Consider the following 21842-nt stretch of genomic DNA (forward strand, 5'->3'; position numbering starts at 1 on the left):
TGAATTCATTTTAATTGGTCAAGAGACATTTTACAGAATGGGGAGACAACTCAAGTCTTTTGCTACATCTCTCGGCAGTGTAGTGCAACAGCGGATACTCTGTTTAACAAGGCAAAATATGCTAGTTGCAATTTACTGCAGGCACGTGGCGCGAGGAAGAGGAGGACTGCCCATTTTGGGTGCGTCTAGTCAGCAGCACTATTCCGGGATACTTCTGGTCCCCCGAAATAGCTATTCTGCGTCTTTTAAACAAGTTTATTTTGAAATAACTTTGGAAATAATGGGCTCGCTATTCCAACACCCCTGTAAACCTCGTTCCACGAGGCATAAGGGACAGTTTGGAATAGCGCACTATTTCAAAATAAGCTATTTTGAGCTATGGGTGCAGTGCAGATGCACCCTTAGAGGGGTCACGTTGCCAAGGTAGGAGCTCTGTTCACCTATGTCCTAATCTCCTCTCACAGCTACTTTCTTCAGAAAACATGTGGCTTGGCAGGAAGAGGAGTAATTTTCATTATGACTAGCCGAATTAGCCCTCAGGCTAGCAGAGGAGCCAGGTAAATTGTTCAACTCTGGTGCTCACAGATCCTTTGAATCAAGATCCACCTCACAGGCCAACTCATCATCCATTGTTAATGATTCAGGAAGCATACAGTCTCCCGCACTCCCCGTTTATGATCATTTTATTAAAGGACTAGCTCTCCAAAATGCCCATTAAAAACCACTATTTAGTCAAATTCTGAATGTTGTGCTGCAGAGGTTCCTAATGTGGGCTATCATTAGAGGACACCAAATGAAATTAATGGGTAGCAGGTTTAAAACTAATAAAAGGAAGTTGTTCTTCACACAGCGTGTTGTCAACCTGTGGAACTCCTTGCCAGAGGAGGCTGTGAAGGCTAGGACTATAATAGAGTTTAAAGAGAAGCTGGATAAATTCATGGAGGTTAGGTCCATAAAAGGCTATTAGCCAGGGGATAAAATGGTGTCCTTGGCCTCTGTTTGTCAGAGGCTGGAGAGGGATGGCAGGAGACAAATCACTTGATCATTGTCTTCGGTCAACCCTCTCTGGGGTACCTGGTGCTGGCCACTGTCGGTAGACAGGATACTGGGCTAGATGGACCTTTGGTCTGACCCAGTACGGCCGTTCTTATGTTCTTATCAGAGAACCCTCAGAGTTCGTTTCAAATGTCCTGGACTTCACAGCCGCAAAGAAAAGCTTATTTCTCTCGTGGAAGGTTAAGTGATGCAATGCTGTCTTCCTGAGTCTGCAGACACACTGACATGACAGCTGAGCTGTATGACAGCCCCACCCCCCGTCCTGCCCATTTATCTGCGTGTCAGCACTAAAGCCTGACAACACTATGTGCCAGCATTACCCTCTCCATAATCGTTCCAGCAGATGAGGCAAGAAAGAGGTGGGAGCTCAGCATGGAGGGTGACAGAGAACAGAGGTAGAGAAAGGAGGAATAGAGGGAAGGAAAGAAATAGAAGGCACTGGTAACAAGCTCCATTGTATGCCTATTGTTTTCCTACAGAGTGATGCCAACTGTGACTAAGATACTGGGCAGAAATCATAGTGGTTACAAGTTTTTGTACTGCATGAAGGTCGTTCTGACCCTTATCTTTGTGTAAGTTTCACACCACAATCAGTAGATAGACTGAGTGGGGCCCTACATTTACACCTTGCCCTCTGGACAACAGTTAAGCCCTTCTAAGAGAAGAGGTTTGTCATCTCTTGTCTGGTTCTTGCACATTGACTGAGGAAATGGGGCTCCCTGTAAGTGACATCCTCCAATGCTTGTTCCCCTGTGCAGAAGCCAGGGTACAGAAATAGCTTCAGGTATCAGTACTTACCTGTAATAGCGCGACTGCAAGTAAGTGGAGCACACAGCTTTAGATACATGGCTGGCTGAGCCAAAGTCTATGACCTTCACTCTGTAGGGCTGGCGGATGGGATCCACCAACATGATGTTTTCTGGTTTCAAATCAGCATGTATCAGACCCAGGCTCTTCAGTTTCATCAAGGCTGTGGCCACCTGCTGCAGAATTGGCCGGATGTACTTTAGGGGCAGTGGGCTGAACTTGTTTTGTTTTAGGAAGTCGTATAAGTTCTGTTCTAGCATCTCAAACACAAGGCAAGTGTGGTTCTTGTGTTGAAAGCACTCGTAAGAGCGAACGAAGTTGTACTCATCTGCATTCTCGCTGCTCAAGCGGGAGAGGATGCTCACTTCGATCTGGCCTTGCCTAGCATAGGAGGGATGGTTCTTCAGGATTTTGATAGCTACAATCTCCTTTGTGCTACGTTTCCAGCATTTTGCCACCTGTCCAAATGTCCCTCGGCCCAGAAATTCCAAGACCTCGTAGCTGTTTGTCATGGAGCACAGGATCTCATGCTGGACCAGCTGATAATCCCCTTCACCACTGGAACTGCTGCTTTTTGTGGTGACAGTGGTGGTAGTGGCCGCAGCACCCACCGCAGGTCTGTTTTGCAGCATGAGAGGTGGATGTTCCTCAACTATCTGCACACTGCCGTTGCTGTCAACCTCTTCACTTTTCCTTTTCAGCCCACATTTCTGGTACGGCTCCAGTAAAGAAACGTTGCTCCTGTGTGCAAAGGTCTGGCTGTTCTGGAAGGACGTTGTTGCTCCGCTGCCTGTACTGTCTGCGGCTGTGACCACAATGTGCTCAACCGAAGGAGCAGGGAGAAGGAGGTTCTGATCGTAAGTAGGGATGCTAAAATTTGCTACCTGGCGAGAGGAGCTTGCTTGTCCTGGAGCTGCTGGGAGGTTTTTGCTGTGGGTGTAATACTTGTCACTACTGCTCTGGCCTGACGCATCCCAGCCAGCAGGCTCCACTTTCAGTTTCTTGGCACTGCAGAAGGCACTCGACGACACTGACGGAGGGGAGAACACCTGCAGCTGTGAGGCCATACCTGAAACGAGGAGAGAGAGCTGATCAGCAATGGTCCCATAATCGCAGGTCAAGATGCGAGGAACTCCCTGTGCGCTTAGCAAGCCAAGATCAGGTTAGTCACACAGCAGGAGTGGCCAGACTGGGATGCTCCAGCCTCTTTTGCAGTTCAAGTGCCACTTTCGGAGCCTCACCCCCCTTCTCTGCCTACCAGACTGAGGGACCGGCTCGGGCGTTCTGTCCTGCACAGAGGTGGCGGGACCAAGGGGCATGTGCCCTGTGGGTTTGGGGCTTTAGGCTTATCTGTATCTCCGCACCCTGACATGCCACAACGTAACAGAACAAGGGCTGGCAGGAATGAGGGCCTTCAAAATGTCAGTTTAATTTATTTGCTCAGAACGTTTAAAGAGCATTTAATCAAACATAGATAAGAGCCCTAGAGAACTCAAAGGATCCCATCCTCCAAAAGATGCACCAACAATCCCCACTGGGAAATGGGGCACTTAGCACACAGCAGGACCTGCTCCAAGGAGAATCACAGCGCAAGATGACCAGGGAAACAAGGAAGGGTGACAATCCAGCAGCTGCTTACCTAAGAACATACCCACTCACCCTTAAACAGTCTCTCAGTTTAAATCTCATTCTCTACCCAGCTTACAAACTGAAGAGTCAGTCCTTGGCAAATGGGAAATCCTGTATGTCACATCAGCTAAAAGGCTAATTCCCCTCTACCCTCCATTAGGGGAGGACTGGCAGCTGAAAACAGACAATAAGCTTGTTTCTGAAATCTCCTGCTATTAGACAGTGTGCAGAGACAAACTACATTTCCGTCCTTGCGTTCAAAGGAAAATACTAAGTTTGGTCCTGCAGAGCAGACCAATAAGCTACTCCTTTTGTCACCCACAAGTCAGACCCTCATCCACCTTGTCTGTCTACTGTCAGAACCTAAACTTAAATTCTCAGTATAACGCACAATTAAATTGGGGGGGGGGGGGGGAGGAGAGGAAGAAATAGATACAAAGTCATCACTGCATCTGACTCACTTGGGGCTGACAATACCATGTTTGATAGATTCCCCAGCAATCTGAAAGGTACAAGGTCATTTGAAGACCTAGAGAGACAACTTGAATTGTTAATAATGTAACCATTTTGGGGAAGGTATTTTCTCTACACTTGCTTTTCAGGTACTGGTGCAATCTGTTGAACAGAAACAATCTAGCAGGTATGAAATCTATTAGCTAGCTTTTCCCACTACAGTGGAACAATCACTTGCATTAAAGTGAACAACCTGTCCTATGACCAGTTCCTATCTTCTAGCATCTGGACTGGGGTCAGCAACTCATTCCAGCTGGCAATGCCTTCCAATTATTACAGACCTAGACCCTGAGACTCAGCTGGAAGACTCACTCTGAAGAGGTGGTTTCTAGTGATGGGCACAGTTAAGTCTTGTCAAAAACACATCTCTCCTGAATTTCATGTGAGGTGTGCGCTGAGAGCTCTGTTCCACTTCCATTAAATATTAAGGAGGCAAAGATAAGGCACACTCTCTAGCCCAGTGGTTTGGCTGTTCACCTAGCATATAGGTGTTTCTGGTTCAAGTCCTTGGTAGGAAGGCAGCTGAACAGTCACCAGCTCCCTTGCTAAGTGCATGATCAAAATACAGAGCCTTTTTTCTTCTTGAAGTTGTTCCACTTTAATCAAACATTAATTGGGCCAATGCAAGGCACAAACACACAAACCCCTCTAGTGTAGTGGTCAAAGGACCCCCCTGGAAAGTAAGAGATAGTGGTTCAAGCCCTTGGCCTGCCAGCTCAAGCCTGAACAAGGAGGGCCCAGAGAGTGAGTCTAATGCTTTTGTTGGCCCAAAGCAAGATTTAATTGAAGTGAAACTGCTTCGCTGATCTTCCTCTCCCCCTCCCTATCAGCATAGCCCCAGTACAATGATCAGGCAAAGGGGGGAACGAAGCCAGAATCGCCGGCATGACAGAAACTGCATGAGGCATACGGACTTCTGCATTACACTTGGCAGAGAATAGCTGTTTACATATCCAGCGTGCAGTATAAGTGGAGGGGGACTTTCACAATCGGAAATCAAGGTTGCATCCTCGCCGGTGTCTGCGCTTGGAGCGCTTTGCTGGGCGAGTAGGGGGCCAAGTTGGGCTACGGTAACCCACAAGCCAAGGGCGCAGACCCGTCATTGCATCTCCACTAGCAGCACTGCCCGGCAGGGCGGCACCGTGGCCGGTCTGCAGGGAACGCTCCGGGGAGAGGCGCTTGCTGCCCTGGCGTCCCTGGTCCGACGCCCCGCGCTAGGCTCAGCGGTCCCGGAGCCGGGCCGAGCGCAGACCGGCTGCCCCAGGCCCAGGCCGCCTCGGGAGCGGCGCAGGGCCGGTGTCCCGCGCGGGGCCCGCCGCACTCACCGCTGGTGGGGGGGTCTCAGCCGCGGGCTGGAGCTGCCGGGGGGACACGCGGGGGTGCGGAGCCCCGGAGCGGGCGCATCATAGCCCCGGAGCGGCCGCCGGTCCCGGCCCGCCCCGCCCGGGGGGAGCCTCCAGGCCGCTCCGCCGCCGCCAGGCCCCGCCCCGCCCCAGCGCCCCACGGCCCGGCCTGGCCCGGCTCCCCCCGCCGCCTCGCGCCGCCGCCCCGCGCCGCTGCGGCCCGCTCCGGCTCCCGCGGCGCTCCGGGCCTTCGGCTGCCACCGCCAGACTGAGCCAGCCGAGCGCCGAGCGCGGCCCGGCCCCGGAACAGCCGAGCGCCGAGGCGGGGAGCCAGCGTCACGTGACGGGAGGAGGGTCCGCCCGGCGCCATTGCAGTGACCGAGGCGCCGCCCGGTGGCGCCACTGAGGCGGCAGCGAGGACGCTACGGAAGGACCCTCGCGGGCTTCCGTCCCTTCCGCCCGCCGTGGGGCCTGGCCGCGTTGCCATGGGAACACGACATGCCGGTTAGGCCCCTCGATGGCTGTTAGCCAGGATGGGCAGCGACGGTGGCGACTGGGGAGGGGTCCCGCGAGGATTCTCTGTTGTGTCCCCTCCCTCCGGGGCCCTGCCATGGGCCTGGGTCTGACCCACTATGGCCGCTCTCCGGTCCCCGTGGGAACGGGCCCTGCTCTCCCGGCAGGGCCCAGCGGCGGCTCCCTGGCTTGGCCCGTCTCGGAGGGCCCCGGCCCGGGTCTGGCGGCGGCGGGGTAGCCGGGTGTCCGGGACCTGAGGGAAAATGTCCGTGGCGGGTGTTCGCTCCGGAAGCGCGTTTGGTACCAGCGGGGTCCCCCCCCGACCGCTCCCCCCCCCCGATCCCCTCTCGGCCGCCCCCCCCCCGACCGCTCCCCCCCCCGATCCCCTCTCGGCCGCCCCCCCCCCGACCGCTCCCCCCCCCCGATCCCCTCTCGGCTGGCCCCCCCCCCCGACCGCTCCCCCCCCGATCCCCTCTCGGCTGGTCCCGTCCCCCCCGATCCCCTCTCGGCCAGCCGGGTTCCCCCCCCCCGACCCCCTCCCAGCCAGCCCCGCACCCCGCCGGCTGGTTCCCCCAGGGCCAGCCCTGCTCCCCCGATCTCCTCCCAGCAAGGGCTGCCAGATGGTTTAACCAAAAATAGCGGATACCCCCCCCCAAAAAAAACCCTGTTAAGAAAGAAAAGGGGGGGTCAAACTTGCTGAGGGGGAAGGGCCCTGCCAGTTATTAAGAAAGAAAAATACAAAACCCAGCAGGGCCCCTTTAAGGCCTTTGTGGCGTTTTTTGCAGGTGGCCATCTTGTTTCCTACTCTGTGCGGAGCCAGGTAAGCAGGAGGGGGGTCCAGGAGGCCCCGGGGCTGGGTCAGCGGGGGGAGGCCCCCGGGGCTGGGCCCGGTTCCCGAGTGTCTAGTGTTGCCAGGTGTCCTGTATTTTCTGAATTTTTTACCAGACAGGAGGCAAAAATACTGGACTGTCTGGGTCAATACCGGACACCTGGCAACCCTAGCCCTGCTCCCCCTCCCCCGAGATCAAGTGTGTCCAGTGCTTTTTTGAAATCATCTGGTAACCCCAGCAGCGGGTGCAGAGTCGGGCCCCAGGCTGGGAGGATTGGGGCCATGGCCTAGGCACAGCCAGCAGCAGCTGGTGTCAGGGCAATAGCGCAGCGACCCTCCCACTTGCCAGGCCGCCCCGTCGGGCTGACAAGGCCCAGCCCGTAGGTGGGGACTTTCTGCCTGTCAGCGGTGCCCCGCGGGGAGCCGGCTCCGATGCCGCCTGCTGCAGAGGGCTACGTCAGTTCTGCCATGTAACCATCCAGCGGGTCTGCTCTTTGACACAGGGACCCTGCCAGACCCGACCACCACCTGCTCGTCGACACTGCCCGGCCGTGCAGGGCGATGCAGAGACACCGCGCACAAGGGCTCCTCCAGCAGCTCGGACCCTGGGAGCAAAGGCGCCGAGGAGCAAACCTGTCATCTTGCCTGCTGTGCGGCCTCTGCCGAGCTCTGTGACGCTGAAGCAGAGACCCCCGGTCAGCCCTGCGAGATGGTGAGAGCTGACAGTGGACGGGCTATTCAGGTAGGGTGTGGGCCAGGCTGGGCCAAGCCCCCTTCTGCGATTTCCTGTGTCTCAAGTGGGCGCCCTAGCTCTGGCCACGCGAGAGCCACCCTGTGCGGCCTAGCGCTCAAGTCACTCCCTGGAGCGCTGGGGTGGAGGCTTTGCTGGGTCAGCAGAGGCCGTTGGGCTTTCCTGTTGCAGTAGGGCCCCTTTCGTTAACTACTGATAGGGCCCAAGCAAACACTCACTGTGTGAAGCCCTCCATAGCACAGGGGTGTAGGTGCTGGCTTGGAAGGTTGAGTCTGTGAGTTCTATTCCCCCTGTGCCTGGTAAGACAAAGGGTTTTGAAAAATTATTTGCTGCCTCTTCGGCTTTTTAATAAAACTCGGATCTCTCTTTTGCCCCCTGTGGTCCTGGCCTGCCCAGGAGGTGGGAGATCCCAGTTCCAGTCCCGCCTCTGCGAAGGGACTGGAGCGGGTATCTCCTGCCTCCCAGGGACCGCCCCCCCACCACCCGCCCCCTAACCCCACCCACCCACCCCCCTCCCTAGCCCACCCACCCCACCCCCCACCCCCACCTAACCCCACCCCCCAGAGAGGTGAGAGCTTTCAGTCTAAGTCCCGTCTTTTATTCTTAAGACAATGGCTCCACCCGGAGCAGGGACCTAAATAGGAATCTGCCACCTCCCCGGTCACCTGGGAGAGAGGATTTCCCCAGTCAAACCCCTTCTAAAGGGGCAGAGGTAGGATTCGAACTAGGAAATCCAAGGATCTCCCACCTTCTAGGCAAGCACGCAACCACCGGGCTACAGAGTGATCCAAACGCTAGAGCTGCCCCAGGCCACACTTAAGTAAAGGGGAACAGCGCCAACAGGTAAGAGTAATGGCACTTGCTCTTCAAATGAAACACTTTCACCCCCAGCAGGGACTCGAACCCCTTCTGTGAGCAGCCTAGGCAAGTGCTATGACCACTGCCCTATGGAGAATTTTACAGAGGTAGTGCTCTCTTTGGCCCAGTTAATAGTTTATTAAAGTGGAACAAGTGTCAACAGAAAAACCAGAGTATTTCAGTGCTCAGATCCACTCACACCACCAGGGATTTGAACCAGGAACAGTCACACCACAACTCGACACACTAACCACTGCCCTATGGTGAGCTTTCATGCCAACTGGCTTCTCTTTGGCCCAATTAATAGTTTAGTAAAGTGGCACAAGTGTCAAGAGAAAAGCCAGACCATTGCTTTATTCAAATCCACTTACCCCAGTGGGGACTTGAACCAGGGGTGCTTACACCACAAGCAAACACACTAACCACTGCCCTATAGCAACCTTTACAGAACTAGTCTTCTCTTTGGCCCGGTTAATAGTTTATTCAAGTGGAACAAGTGTCAAGAGAAAAGCCACAGTGTGCCAGGGACTCAAACCCGTAGCAGGGACACCACAGCCCAATACTCTAACCACTGCCCTATGGAGGACTTCACAGAGCTATATCTCTCTTTGGTCCAATTAATAGTTTGTTGAAGTGGACCAAGTTTCAGCCAAAAAGCCAGAACATTCCCTTGCTTAAATTCATTTGCCCCACCAAGGGCTTGAACCACTGGAGCTCACACCACAAATCAACACACTAACCACTGCCCTATGGAGAGCTGTTACATGATGAGTGCTCTTTTTGGCCTAATTAATAGTTTATTAAAGTGGAACAAATGTCAACAGAAATGCCAGGACATTTCTTCACTGTAACCATTTTGCCCCACAAGGCAGATAGAGGAACCAAACAACAGAGGTCATTCCCTCACTCCACACACCAACCACTGCCCTAGAGAGCTTTTATAGGGTTAAGATTCTCCTTGGCCAAATTAATAGTTTATTAAACTGGAACAAGTGAGCCAGAAAAATTTCTTTCTTAAAGGCATTGGGCCCACAGGGGAATTGAACTAATAGCATTCATACTCCAAGGCAACACACTAACTACTGCCCTATAGAGAGCTTCACGGGCATAAGCTTCTCTTTGGCCCAATTAGTAGTTTAGTAAAGTGGAATACATGTCAGCAGACAAGGCAGGACATTTCATTGCTCAAAACCATTTGCCCAGCAAGGGAATTGATCTAGTAGCACTGACAGTACCAGTCAACCCATGAACCACTAGCCCACAGAATGCTTACTGCAATCAGAGTTTGCTCTGACCCAATTAATAGTTAATCAAAGTGGAAGGCACTTAACAAAAGCTCCAGTTTTTAAACAGGAGACTCAAAGCAGGATCACACATGGTGTATGTGTACCCTCACACCATAACAACAGATGTTTGCTCCGACTCAGTTAACGCAAGTGGAACACTCTCAAGAGAGAAGCCAGGCCATTTCATCATTCAAATCCATTTGCAGTATATGATAGACAGGAACACTGAACCAGTGCAGTGCAGTATAGCACACCACACCAGGCAACACATTACCCACCAACCCACAGAAGCTTTTCTGCTTAAATCTGTCTTTGGGACCATTAATAGTTAACCAAAGTGAAATCAACTCGAAGGTAGGATTGGTCAAAGCCCTGTTTGCCCCACGACCACTGCAATACCAGGTGAGGGCCCTAATCACAAGGCTGCAGCGGTGTCTCTGTCTGGGGCCTTGCTTTAGCCATTAGGGGTATGTCTACATTGCATTCCCCCTTCCAGAGAGAAATGCAAATGCAGACAAACAACATTGCACATGAAGCGCAGATTTGAATTTCCCACGCCTCATTTGCCTAATTGCGGCCGGCCACTTTTCTTAAATACCGTATTTTGAGAAAAAAACCAGGGTCCACACGGGGTTATTTCAAAAATAAACCCTTCCTTCAACAAACCCTTAAACCTCATTTTTAAGGAGTAAGGGTGATTTCGAAGGAGGGGTTTCTTTTCAAAATAACCCTGTTTTTTTGCTTGAAATACGCTATTTCGGAAAAGCAGCCAGCCACCATTATGCAAATGAAGTGCAGGAAATTCAAATCCATGTTTTATTTGCAATTTCGTTTGTCTGCATTTGCTTTCCTCTCTCGAAGGAGGAACGCAATGTAGACATACCCTAATGGTTAATGAACGGGGGACAGTGGCATAAGGAAGGCTGAGGTTGCTCCCTGCTCCACTCCTGGCCCCTCAGCCCACAAAGGGAGCAAGTGAACCTAAGTCTGCAACAGCCCAGGAGACTTTCTAAACCACTGCACAATGCAGCACTCAACAGGCAGCATGTTGTCCAATGACAGTAGAACAGCTTCAAGGGGAAAGACTCGGGAACTCTCAGCCATGGACACACATCAAAGATGAACTGCTAGTCTAGGACAGTGGTTCTCAAGCTTTTTGGCCCGTGGCCCAATGCAAACCTTTCCTGGACCACCAATTGCTAATGAAGACTTGCCCTTAATTATATAATATGCTCAAGCCATTTTGCTAGTGCTGCAGCAAGGGAGAACAGTTTGATTTAACCAGTAAGAAAGGAAATAGTAAATGAAATTAGTAAACAGATTAAGTGCTTTAATGCTCTCATGTTAGTTTATCAAACTTCATTTTAAATAAGGTAAAATATTAATTTATGTCCAACACAAAAGGTTTCAATGTTGTCTTCATTTATGGCAGGGGCAGGGAATCTTTCTTGGGGCGGGGGGGGGCCAGTGACCTACAGAACAATCAGTCGGGGACCACGTAAGTGAGAAGCAAAAAAACCCCTCCAAAAATCCATACTCCCCTCCCCCCACCCCCAGTCACTTGCTTCAACCATATGGGGGGGTAGGGAGGGAGCTGAGCTCGAGCTGTAGACCACCTGCAAGGCATCCGGGGACCACTTATGGTCTGCAGCCCCCAGTTTGGAAACCACTAGGCTAGATGCTAGAGGCCCTGGAGCTGGGGGGTGTCTACCCAGGCCCAGCCATAGATGCTAGAGGTGCTGGAGCTGGGGGGGGAGGTCTACCGAGGCCCAGCCATGGATGCTAGAGGTGCTGGAGCTGGGGGCGGGATCTACCGAGGCCCAGCCATGGATGCTAGAGGCGCTGGAGCTGGGGGCGGGATCTACCTAGGCCCAGCCATGGATGCTAGAAGCAGTATTTGGCCGTGCTGATTGCAATACACCCCTTATTACAATTGGCACTCTGCAGCTGCAAGCTGGGGGTGGTCCGGCAGCACTGGGGAGCCGTGCAGCCATCTCCCTGCCCTGCCTCCCTCCCTGCTGCATGACACCTGGTGCCCACTTTAATGCTGGACCCTCAAGGTGTGAAATGGCAGCAGCTGAGGGTTCCCACTCCTCTGGGTGTGGGGGCCTGGTAGCAGGCAGGCCATGCCCCAGGCTCAGGCACAGGGAAGATAAGGACTGGGACTGGGGAGGCTCCTTTGGGTGCGGAGATGGGGGGGGAGCCAAGGACTCCTGTTTCTAGGGAGCTATGGGGCTTCCCTGCTCTCAGTTGCTGAGGGAGGCTCCTGGGAGCAGGGGGTAGCGGGCTCATGGGAAGGCAAGGAGGCCTGGAACCCAGCTCCCATCTGCGATGGTTTGGTGTGAGGGAGGGGCTTAGGCTGCTGGTGAAGGGAAGAAGTGGGTTGTAAATAGCCCTGCTAGCCAATCCAGGGAAGACGACAAAGCCCTGCTCTCCCCTTTACGGTGTGCATTGCAGCCCCGGCCCCTTGTGATGCAGCTTCCGAGGTGTTTGGGTCCAGGGCTCCAGGATTCAGCTTGCCCCAGAATCAGCTTCTTACCAGTGTCAAAGCGCCCTGAAATCCATGGGCTGCAGTAGACTAGCGGAGAGCTTGTGGGGCAGAGCTAAGGCTGCTTTGCATGTCCCTTGACAATCTGGTCCCGTCTTTACAGAGGCTTGGGTCCAGCAGCTCTCCACATTCGGGAAGGGCACAAAGCTGTCCTGGGCACCCTTAAGTCTGCCTTAGTGAAGCCTGGGGCAGTTGCTAACAGTCAGGTGTGAGCTGGGGCAGTGCCAGCACCTGTGGCACAGCAGGGCCAGGGAGATGCTAGCCTTTCAATTAGGAGGGTTTGAGATCCCCATTGGCCTCTTGGTTTGTCACGAAGGGGGCACCTCCGCTGCACCCATAGGTCAAAATAAGCTACGCAATATGAGTGCTGCAAATTGTGGATCTAATTCGATCTAATTCGAAATAGCTTAGTTCTACACAGTGCCCAGTTTCGAAATAGAGCGCTATTGTGAAACGTCCCTTAACCCTCGTGGAACGCAGACAGGGACAGGACCGTCAGACTAGCAAGCCTGTTATTTCAGAATCTATTTCGAAATAACGGGCTGGTTCACCAGATGTGGAATGGCTGTGTCGGGATACCTCTGTTTCTATGCCTCCATACCACCACAGTCCAGGTGTTCCCTGACAGAGTCACGCTGAGATGCCCTGCCGCAGGCTGTCCCCTGCGGGGGGAGGGATGTTGAGAACGTTTCTATAATCTACGTTTCTACACTTGTGCAACCAAGACCAGAGGAAGCTCTATGATGTACACTCCATCTGGGGCCTGAGCCAATGCCTGCTGAAGTCCACGGGCATCTCACCATTGATTTCAATGTGCTCTGGCTTAGCAAGGTGAGTTCAAGATGGCCCCATGGAATCCACCTTCCTGCTCTGCTCCAGGGCAGCCTGAAGCTCCTGCCCCTCTATAGCAAGGGACAGTGCCTCAGTCTCACATGAGCAAGGAGGCAGTGTGAAAAGGAAGCGTTCCACTTCCTCGCCTGCAGAGTGTTTTCCACTGGCAACGACAGGACGCCTTAGCCTGGGTCAAAGGGCACCTTGTGCACCGTGTCGGTCACCAGCAGAAGCCATATGTGCAAAGAACATATTCTCCCTACTGGCTTGCCAGCTGTCAGCAGAGGCCTGGACTTTCTAGTTAAGAGCCAGTCGTCACTTGTCACTGTGGGACTGTCCATATAGTGGTTAGCACCTGGCTTATTGTAAAAGCAAAACTAGATAGGAATCAGGTTTTAAACACAGTGGGAACTTCCGCAGAGAAATCCCCAGGCGGGACTGAGCCAGCCATAGATGCCCACACCACTTTGTCAACCAGAGAACCCTACACAGCCTGTGTTTTTATAGGAGGCTCTACGTGCTCCTCTTTAGTGGTAGCTATGAAGGTGATTCAAAATGCCTTTAACTTTGTGTCCTAACTACAATTTGCTCGGTGCAGATTTGAAAATGGAGGCTCAGATGCAAAGAATGACGTAAAGGGGAGAGTTAGCTCAACTTGATTGTGAACCTATGACAATATAAACTCCCTGAATCAGGGTGTAGCCAGGCAGAGTGGCTGCCCACTGACCTGGAGGGGACGAGCCCCTAGTGGTTTGGGCCTCACTGGGAGTGTTGGAAAGCCTGGCTCAAATCTCAGGGTGGGCTGGCTAGCTCTGCTGGGCATGTAACAATCTGGCTTTTCTGTAGCCATGTTGGAAGGCCTTTGCTAGGCCTGAACCGAAGCCGCCTTCTGCAGCCAGACTGAAGAGCAGCAGCCATGGCTGTAAGGCCTGGAGTCACCTACACACAGTTCCAGATAAATTGTATTACAAAGTGTCACCCCAGGCTGTGAGGAGGGGACTTGGCCGCTAGCTCCCCACTGTCACCAGGTAAAGAGACAGATCTCACGATGGGTAAAGAAAACTTCAGTCACACCATTCTGTCTGGCCAGAAACTGCTTCTCAGTAGAGAATGTTGTGGAATCCTCACTTTCCTATTGCTTGTCTGTGTGATCTCTCTGCTGTGTAACTGTTTCTGTCTGCTGTATAATTAATGTTGCTAGGTGTAAATCAATTAAGGTGGTGGGATATGATTGGTTAGGTAATTTTGTTATGATTGGTTAGTAAAATTATACTAAAATAATTGGTTAAGGTCTAGATAAGCAAGACTCAGGTTTTATTATATAAACTGGGGTTCAAGAAGGCAAAGAAGAAGAACAGAAGTAACAGAAGGAAGAAAAGGCTGGAAGACGACCAGGAGGAGGGGGAAGACCTGGAAAGAAGAACTCACCTCCGAGACACAGCCTTAGACCAGAGAGACTGATACTGCCTGGCCAACAGGGGAAGTCCGCCTGCCTTTATCAGGATTGGTGAGCATGACACGGTGTGCTTAGCATGTGCATTCTGCTTGTTTGGGAATTGTCAATAAATAGAAGATAAGGACATTACTGTGTGAGGCTCTTTCAGTGGCTAAAGATCTTGCAAAACCCACAGTAAGATGCGCCCTGAGCCCTAGGAATTGGGTACGGGTGGGTATATAAATTAACAGGGTTGCACCTTGCGCCCTAGGAACTGGGTAAAGGTGTGTGCCCCTACAGTGTGGCAGGGATAGAGACATTTTTGTGGGTAACAGGCAGAGTATGGTGCTAACAACACCAACGTCAGTTAATGGTTATGGGGTGGTGGAATGTCATTCGTTCAGGGGTATAGACTGTGCTTCGTCCTGCCGTGAGGGCAGGGAACTAGACTTGATGATCTTTCGAGTTACCTTCCAGTTCCAGTGCTCTATGATAGAAAGTGTGTCATTTCATCAATAGATATAATGTGCACACATCTTGTTACCCCCCACGGGAGTTTTCCAGACATTTGATTTAAACACACTGATTTAGATCAAACAGTAAAACAAGTTTATTAACCACAAAGAGATTTTGAGTACAGTAAAACTCCAATAGTCCGGCATCCAGTAGTCCAGCACTCCTGATAGTCTGGCATCAAAATGGCAAGAGCCTAGTGAGTGAGCTTCGGCAAAAAATTAGTCACAAGGTAACAGCGGCAGCAGCTGAACTGAGCAAAAAGGATAAAAAAGGCTTAAAAAAAACTAAAACATTACAGTATACTGTATATAGTATGTACAATGAAAAGGGTTAAGAACACTTTATATACAGTACATAATGTATACAGTATATATATAAAACCAGCTTATAGTACCTCCTGATAGTCCGGCATATCTGATAATCCGGCACCACCTAGGTCCCATAGGTTCCAGATTATCGGAAGTCTACTGTACAAATTAAGGAGCCATTAAACATCAGAAGAAAAACAAGTTAAAACACAGCTGGTGCCTAACTTAACACAGTGTTAAATTCAAAGCAAAGCTTTCTCAGCACGTGCTCTGAGCAGTTCTTTCTAACTAAACTTTTTAGGTCAGGACACTTTTCCAGGCCAGTGGAGCGCCTTTGGTTGTGCTTCCTGCTTGATGAGTCTTTACAGCAGTGCTCATGTTTCTTGGTTTGAGGCAGACCTGTTTGCCAGGCGCCATTTGGAACAAGTGTTAATAACACCATACAGTGGAATCTTGCAACTTCACATTGACAGTGTTGCCACACACACTTTATCAAGACAGCAACCACAAGCAAATTATAAATTTTCGAAGGATACAAATCTTTGTACAAAGATGACTGCAATAGCATCTAGGGTGTGCACACAGCTGTATGGTTACAAAACCATGCCTAACGTAGACACCACCAAACACATGCCATGGCATGCTTCTAAACACCCTCTAGCCCTGTTCTCACTGGCTGGCTAAGCCATTTTGGCCTGATGAAGTTCTGAGCCACATTTAAAATCTCTTCAGAAAATGGATCAGGACCCAGATGGGGCGGGACGAGAAAGACGAGTTTATGTTAAAAAGCTCTGGCTGCTATAGAATTTTTAGAATGTGCTATTTGACATCTGTCCTAGGGTATGTCTACACTACCCCGCTAGTTCGAACTAGCGGGGGTAATGTAGTCATCCGCACTTGCAAATGAAGCCCGGGATTTGAATTTTGAAGCTCTGGAGTAGAGGCGATCTGTGAAGACCACAAGGTATTACTGGCATATAGATGACCTGAAGCTATGCTGTGTTCAGCCCCGCTCAGCTAGCACTACTCTCAGTGCCAATGTACACCCAGCAAATGCCATGACAAGTGTGGACACCTGGCAGGATGCAGGACCTTTCCCTCATGACTGTGCCAACATGTGGCATGTCCCCTCTGCTAGATGTGTCCCAATGGGAGCAATAAGTGTAGCGGGGCTCTGGGTTTACGGCCCACATTGTCTAACCATGCTCAGGGCAGATTGAGATGATGTAGCAGCACACTGCCTGTACTTGCTCCCCCCCCCCCCCAGTGTTAGGAACCCAGGGGAATTTCAGGGGAAGCATGCAAGCCCTTCCTTAAACTGGGAAACTCCATGGGACAGGGGATCAAGTGTCCTAGAAGCTGCCAGTGGCAGGGCAGCTTATTCCAGCTCCATCCATAATGTGTGGCTGCCTCTGAACAAGCTCCCCAGAGAGCAGTGGCCTTCACACAGGAAAGCTCCCATCTGGTGCCCCTGGGTGTGTGTGTGTGGGGGGGGAATGTGCCTCTTGCACAGGCAGCTGTGGGCTGTCCCTCACTTGGGTCATTATTTCAGACTCCTGCAAAGCTGACTCGCCATTTAATCCTGTTGGAGAGGCTGTAGCTTCCCCAGCAGGTATGTCACATCCATCGACACGGCAGAGATGCCTTTCCCATTCCATGGCCGCACTTGGCATTTCTGCTGCAGCATCTCTGCATTCCGGCGCTGGGAGCAGACCCTCTGCCTGCAGGACATTCACTGTGGGGTGTGGTGGAAAGAAGTAGATTAACTCTCTGAGGAGTAAACAGAGCCAGAGTCCCCGGGCAAGGGATAGCGCAGTGGTTTGAGCATTGGCCTCCTAACCCTGGGTTGTGAGTTCAATCCTTGAGGAGCCATTTAGGGATCTGGGGCAAACCTGTCACTTGGCCCTATGAGGGCAGGGGGCTGGTCAATGACCTCTCAAGGTCCTGCCCAGCCCTCGGGGGGAGGGGGTATATATCTCCACTGAGCAGCCCAGCTGGGGGGGGTGTATATATCTCCACTGAGCCATTCACCAAGGGGTAGGGATATTTTATTTATCCCTGACAGCTAGGGCTGGGAAACGGAGGGCATAACCACCAAGAATGCTCATACTGCACTGATCACTTACAGCACAGGTCAGAGGAGAGCTGCTCAGAAAAGTAGGGCTCTTTCTGAGGAAGGGAGCTGCCTGCTGGTTAGAGCAGGAGCTAGAACATGGGACTCCTCTCTAACCCTCCCCCCAAAATTCCACATGGCATCCCCAGCCCTCCCACAGGACAGCGACACCCAGCGCTTCACATACACTGGCCAGGAAGAGCCATGGCCACAGGGTGCAGAGCTAACGTGGACTTGACCCTTCGCTCCGCTCCCTACAAGTGCCAAATTTTAATACATTTGCTTTTAACTTGCACTGAATTTGTGTGCAGTGTTTTCATTAATACAATTCCATGGTTTGCTGGGGGAAATACCTCAGCCTCCCTCGCTCCCAGCACCCGCTGCAGGATGTCCAGCAGGGAGGAGAGCACCCACTTGCTCCTCTGCAGTGACTTCAGGGATCGGTGACAAACCCATGTGTCAATACAGGTACCACCAGCACCACTGAATGAACAGGGGCTTTGCCACGGATGTGCAGCAGACAGCACAAGGCCTAACAGCAGGGCCTGGCAGAGCAGAGCGTGGAACAGTTTCTCTGGCGATGAAAGCTTGTGGGCCGTAGAGCCCTGTGAGTTCAGCTCACAGCCCTTGTCTGGCTGTTAAACTCAGCGGGCAGCTGCTCCTCCACCCTGCTTCCCAGATCTGAGACAGGACATGGCCATAGCTCGAACCATCCTCATGAGTGCACTGCCAGCGCGCCTTCTGCTGCCGTGCTGCACCTGTGGAGCTGGGCAGGGCTGTCCCATGTAGAAGCACTTTGGCAGGCGTGAGGAATTACTGGGGAGGCCTGCTGCTAGCCCACCCCCACACGCCCCAGCAGCGGCAGAGCAATCCAGCCCAGCCTGCTCCGTTGGGCCATCTCCTGGCTGGGATGCTCCGCTTCGCTGTGGGTGGTGGCAGGAAGCAGTGAGCTGGCTCCAGCCTGCTCCGCTGCCTCAAGTGGAAACTGGGAATCCTGGGAGCTGGGCTCAGGGAAACAGAGCAAGCTGGGGCTGCTGTAGTGAGTGTGGGAGCCCAACCCCTGCACCCAACCCAAGGCTACCCCAAGTCACACTGCTTGGGAAGGGAGTGCAATGGGGGCAGGAGCAGATCGGGGGTGAGGACAGGGGGAAGGGCAGAGCAGGGACGGGAAGAGGTAGGATGGGGATGGAAGGTTGTCCTGGGCCTCACCGCTCCCCCCCCTCCCCCCGGGCCAGCCCTGGAGCTCATAGCTGGATGTTTCCTGGGTGCTGTCAAGGTGGAGGGTGGACAGCTCCGAGCCAGGAGAGGAAAAGGGGCTGGATCCCCCAGCTCTCAGCGGCGTTTCACCACAGATAGCTGGGGAAGTTCCAGCTGTCCCATCCTGCACCTTCCCTGACCAGCCTACAGACCTCGGGAAAGCCTCCCCCCTTGGTGCCAGTGCAGCTTCCTGGCTTTATCGGCAGTGCAATCTACTGAGAAATAAAGCAAGCTCCCATTCTGCTGGCTCTAGCCCCGCCGGAGCAGGGAGGAAAGGCCAGGGAAGCACGCAGCGACTGGCACTGGGTGCGCCAAACATCCAGAGGGGCTGAGACCAAGCGCTCATGAAACCCCACACTGATGCATTTACACTGGGCCCACATGGGCTGGACGAGGTTCTTTGGGAGCAGCCGCCCCCAGCACATAGCTGAGTGAGGCTGGAATAACTGTTCTGCTTTCATAAGTGAAGCCGCCTGTGAGGCATGTGGGGCAGAGCACGGGCCCAGGCATACAGCTGGCGAGCAAAGCAGGTCTGCATGCTGCGGCACGGGGCCCAGGTGCCTCCAGCCACGCAGGCTATCTTACAGCACCAGCCTGGCCCCTCCTTGGGCTGCTCCGCAAACATCAGACAAGCAGCTTTCTGGCAGGGAGAGGGGAGAGTGCAGAGCAAGCCCCGCAGAGCTGGGCAGGGTTGGCTCAGAAGCACAAACTGGGCCCTCAGTCCACTGTCTCCAGGGGACAAATGGTGGGAAATACCCCCAGGGCTGGGGTATGTTCTTGGCTTGCGTTCCAACACCACCCTGCCCCCATGACAGGCCATGTCTGCATGGTCATGCTGGATGAGCTTGCTCGGTTTAGTACGACACTGCGTAAAACCAGTGCCCTGTGGGGGCGTAGATGGGCTCTTTGCTGGGAACAGCAGGTGCTTTTCCACCAAGGACACCTTCCGCCAGAACTCCTGGTTTGCCCTCTGCTTTCCAGAGGCAGAGGAGAAAGACTAGCAGATGGATCAAGGGATTCCCTGTTCCCTGGTGGCTGCCCTGGTCCCCAAGATGAGCGATTTGCTTAGGAGCAGGTTTCATTCACTTCCCTTCTCAGTCTAGTCTTTCCAAAGCACACAGTGTCCGCGTACATCCCAGAGCCAAGCACAGGCCAGTCACGTTCCAAGTCAGAAAATCCTGATTGCTTTTGGCAATACCAGACTGAAGCATGGCCCTCAGCAGGCACGCCAGCTCTGCCCTTTCCACACCCCCCTTCAGCCTCCAGCCTGCTGCCTTCATCCTCAGCACAATACGAGCCAGTCGGATCCGCCGAGGGAGCCAGTCAACACCATACACGCCGCTCACCTGCGGCTGCCGGACTGCAAACCCTAAAGAAAGCCCCTCCCAGCACTCCTGTAAGGGCAGAAAGAGGCACAGACAGGCAGGCTCCCAATTGTTTCCCTACAGCCCTCAGGAGAGCTCACCGCCTGGAGCTTTCCACAGCGGCTGCAAATGAGCGTTCTAGTGAGAGTCCTTCCAACACACGGGGGAGGAAACCGAGATTCCAACCCCAACGGCCGGGTGAAGCAGCCTGATTCCAAACACCTGCTGCTGCACAGCACCAGCCGACGGGCAGCAGAGCCCTGGGCCCCAGCAAGTCAGGAATGGCAGATTGTGCCCCATCGTTTCCAAATGCACCTCAGTGCCCTGTGGCTGACTGCATTCAAACCCCAATGCGAGACACAGGAACAGGCTGGCAGCCACCAGAGAACGGTGCTGTCCTTCCAAGCCCCGGCCCTCTGATTTCGTTGTCTGCTTGCTCCTTGCTGTGCATGAAGAGGCGATGGCCCTGGCTTTCCTCCCTCGAGCTGGAATGTCTCATGAAGGGTCACAAGGGATTCCCTGTTCCCTGGTGGCTACCAGCCCACTCATGGGGTCAGTGTGCAGGCGGCAGCAAAGCCCTTTTGCCAGGGGACAGCCACAACCCTTCTGGGCTAGGAGTAACTCACTAAGGCTACACCCCTGTCAGCAGAGGGATGTAAATTAGATGTATCGAAAGTGCAAATGAAGCCAGGATTTAAACATCCCGCACTTGATTTGCATAATGGCAGCCGTCACTTTTTTCCTAAACAGGCCCTTTCAAAAAAAACCCAGCAGTTTAGACGGGGCGTTTTCGACAGAAATGCCCCGTTTTGAAAGATCCTGTACTCCTCATTTTGGAGTATAGTTTAGACATAGCCTAAGAACCTGAATCAGGGGTGGAAAATAATTTTTAAAAGAGGGCCACCCTGGAAGGGACAGGGCCTCAGGCACAAGGGGCGGGGCCAGACATTTTTTTGTGCCCCCCCCCCCGCATTGGTCTGGGATGAGAGAGAGTGAGAAGTCTTCTTCCTCCTCCCCCCCCCACAGCTGGTGGGTCCCTCCAGGCACCTAGTGGGAGGAGACCTCATGCACTCGCCTGGTCCCCAGGCCAATCAGAGCCTGGTGGTGGGGAGCGCGTGAAGTCTTCTCGCCCCTGCAAGAGTGTGCAGCAGCTAGACACAGGCCAGCTGTTTTGTCTCTCTAGCCCAGGGGTGGGCAAAGGGCCCTCTGTGGGCTGGATTTGGCCTGTCAAGCAGGTGGATCCAGCCCGCGGCTGCCCTGCCACTCCCCTGCTTCTAGGCCAATCTGGGCCTAGAGGCAGCGAAGCGCGCGGTGGCTAGAGAGACGCGGCTGTTTTAAAACAGCTGGCGTGTCTCTCTAGCTGCTGCGCGCCCCTGGCAGGGCGGGGACAGGATGCGAGAGACTTTGCACACTCTCTGCCCCCAGGCCCTGAGTGGTGTGCGCAAAGCTCCCCCCCCCCCCTCCAAAGCATGCAGCAGCTAGAGATAAAAGTGGCTGTTTTGAAACAGCTGGCGTGTCTCTCTAGCTGCACTGTGCTTTTGCAGGGCCGAGGAGACTTCATGAGCTCCCCGCGCCTGATTGGCCTGGGGGTAGGGGAGCGGCAGGCCAGATCCACAGCTTTGGCAGGCCAGATCTGGCTCGTGGAGGGCCCTTTGCCCACCCCTGACCTGAAGGCTGCCATGCCCCTTGCACCTCACCCACTGCCAACACGGGGGCAAAGCAGCAGACCAAACACTCATCTGGGAAAGCCACAAAGGAGCTACCTGCCCAGGCAGGCACAAGTAAAGTGAATACTCCAGGAGTCACCTCGAGGTCAGCTGAGCCAAGCAGTCCCTAACTCCCATGCCAAAGAGAGCGAGGCTCATTATGTCCAGCTCATCAGAAC

The 21842-nt window shown here is 53.3% G+C and overlaps 1 protein-coding gene and 1 long non-coding RNA gene across 6 annotated transcripts in view; one reads left to right on the forward strand and one right to left on the reverse strand.

Moving 5' to 3' along the window:
• Positions 1–5488, reverse strand: part of HIPK1 (homeodomain interacting protein kinase 1) — a 34965-nt gene extending 29477 nt beyond the window's left edge. For all 3 annotated transcript variants that reach the window (XM_075910278.2, XM_075910277.2, XM_075910276.2), the window contains exons 1-2: positions 5331–5488; positions 1855–2932 (exon numbers count right to left, since the gene is read on the reverse strand). In XM_075910278.2, coding sequence (XP_075766393.2) covers positions 1855–2930 — 1076 coding nt within the window. In that variant the 5' untranslated portion in view covers positions 2931–2932; positions 5331–5488. The remainder of the gene's footprint in view (positions 1–1854; positions 2933–5330) is intronic.
• Positions 5489–5639: 151 nt separating this feature from the next.
• On the forward strand, positions 5640–18927 carry LOC142820893 (uncharacterized). Of its 3 annotated transcripts, XR_012897867.2 has the most exons (4): positions 5640–5852; positions 6647–6681; positions 7194–7432; positions 12655–18927. It is a non-coding gene; the product is annotated as an uncharacterized LOC142820893 (long non-coding RNA). The 3 variants fall into 3 exon arrangements; XR_012897864.2 differs by lacking the exon at positions 5640–5852 and having other exon boundaries at positions 6318–6681; XR_012897866.2 differs by lacking the exon at positions 5640–5852 and having other exon boundaries at positions 6318–6681; positions 12762–18927.
• Positions 18928–21842: the final 2915 nt, after the last annotated feature.

This window comes from Pelodiscus sinensis, chromosome 27 (assembly GCF_052426305.1).
Source record: "Pelodiscus sinensis isolate ZL-2025 chromosome 27, ASM5242630v1, whole genome shotgun sequence".
NCBI lineage: Eukaryota > Metazoa > Chordata > Testudines > Trionychidae > Pelodiscus > Pelodiscus sinensis.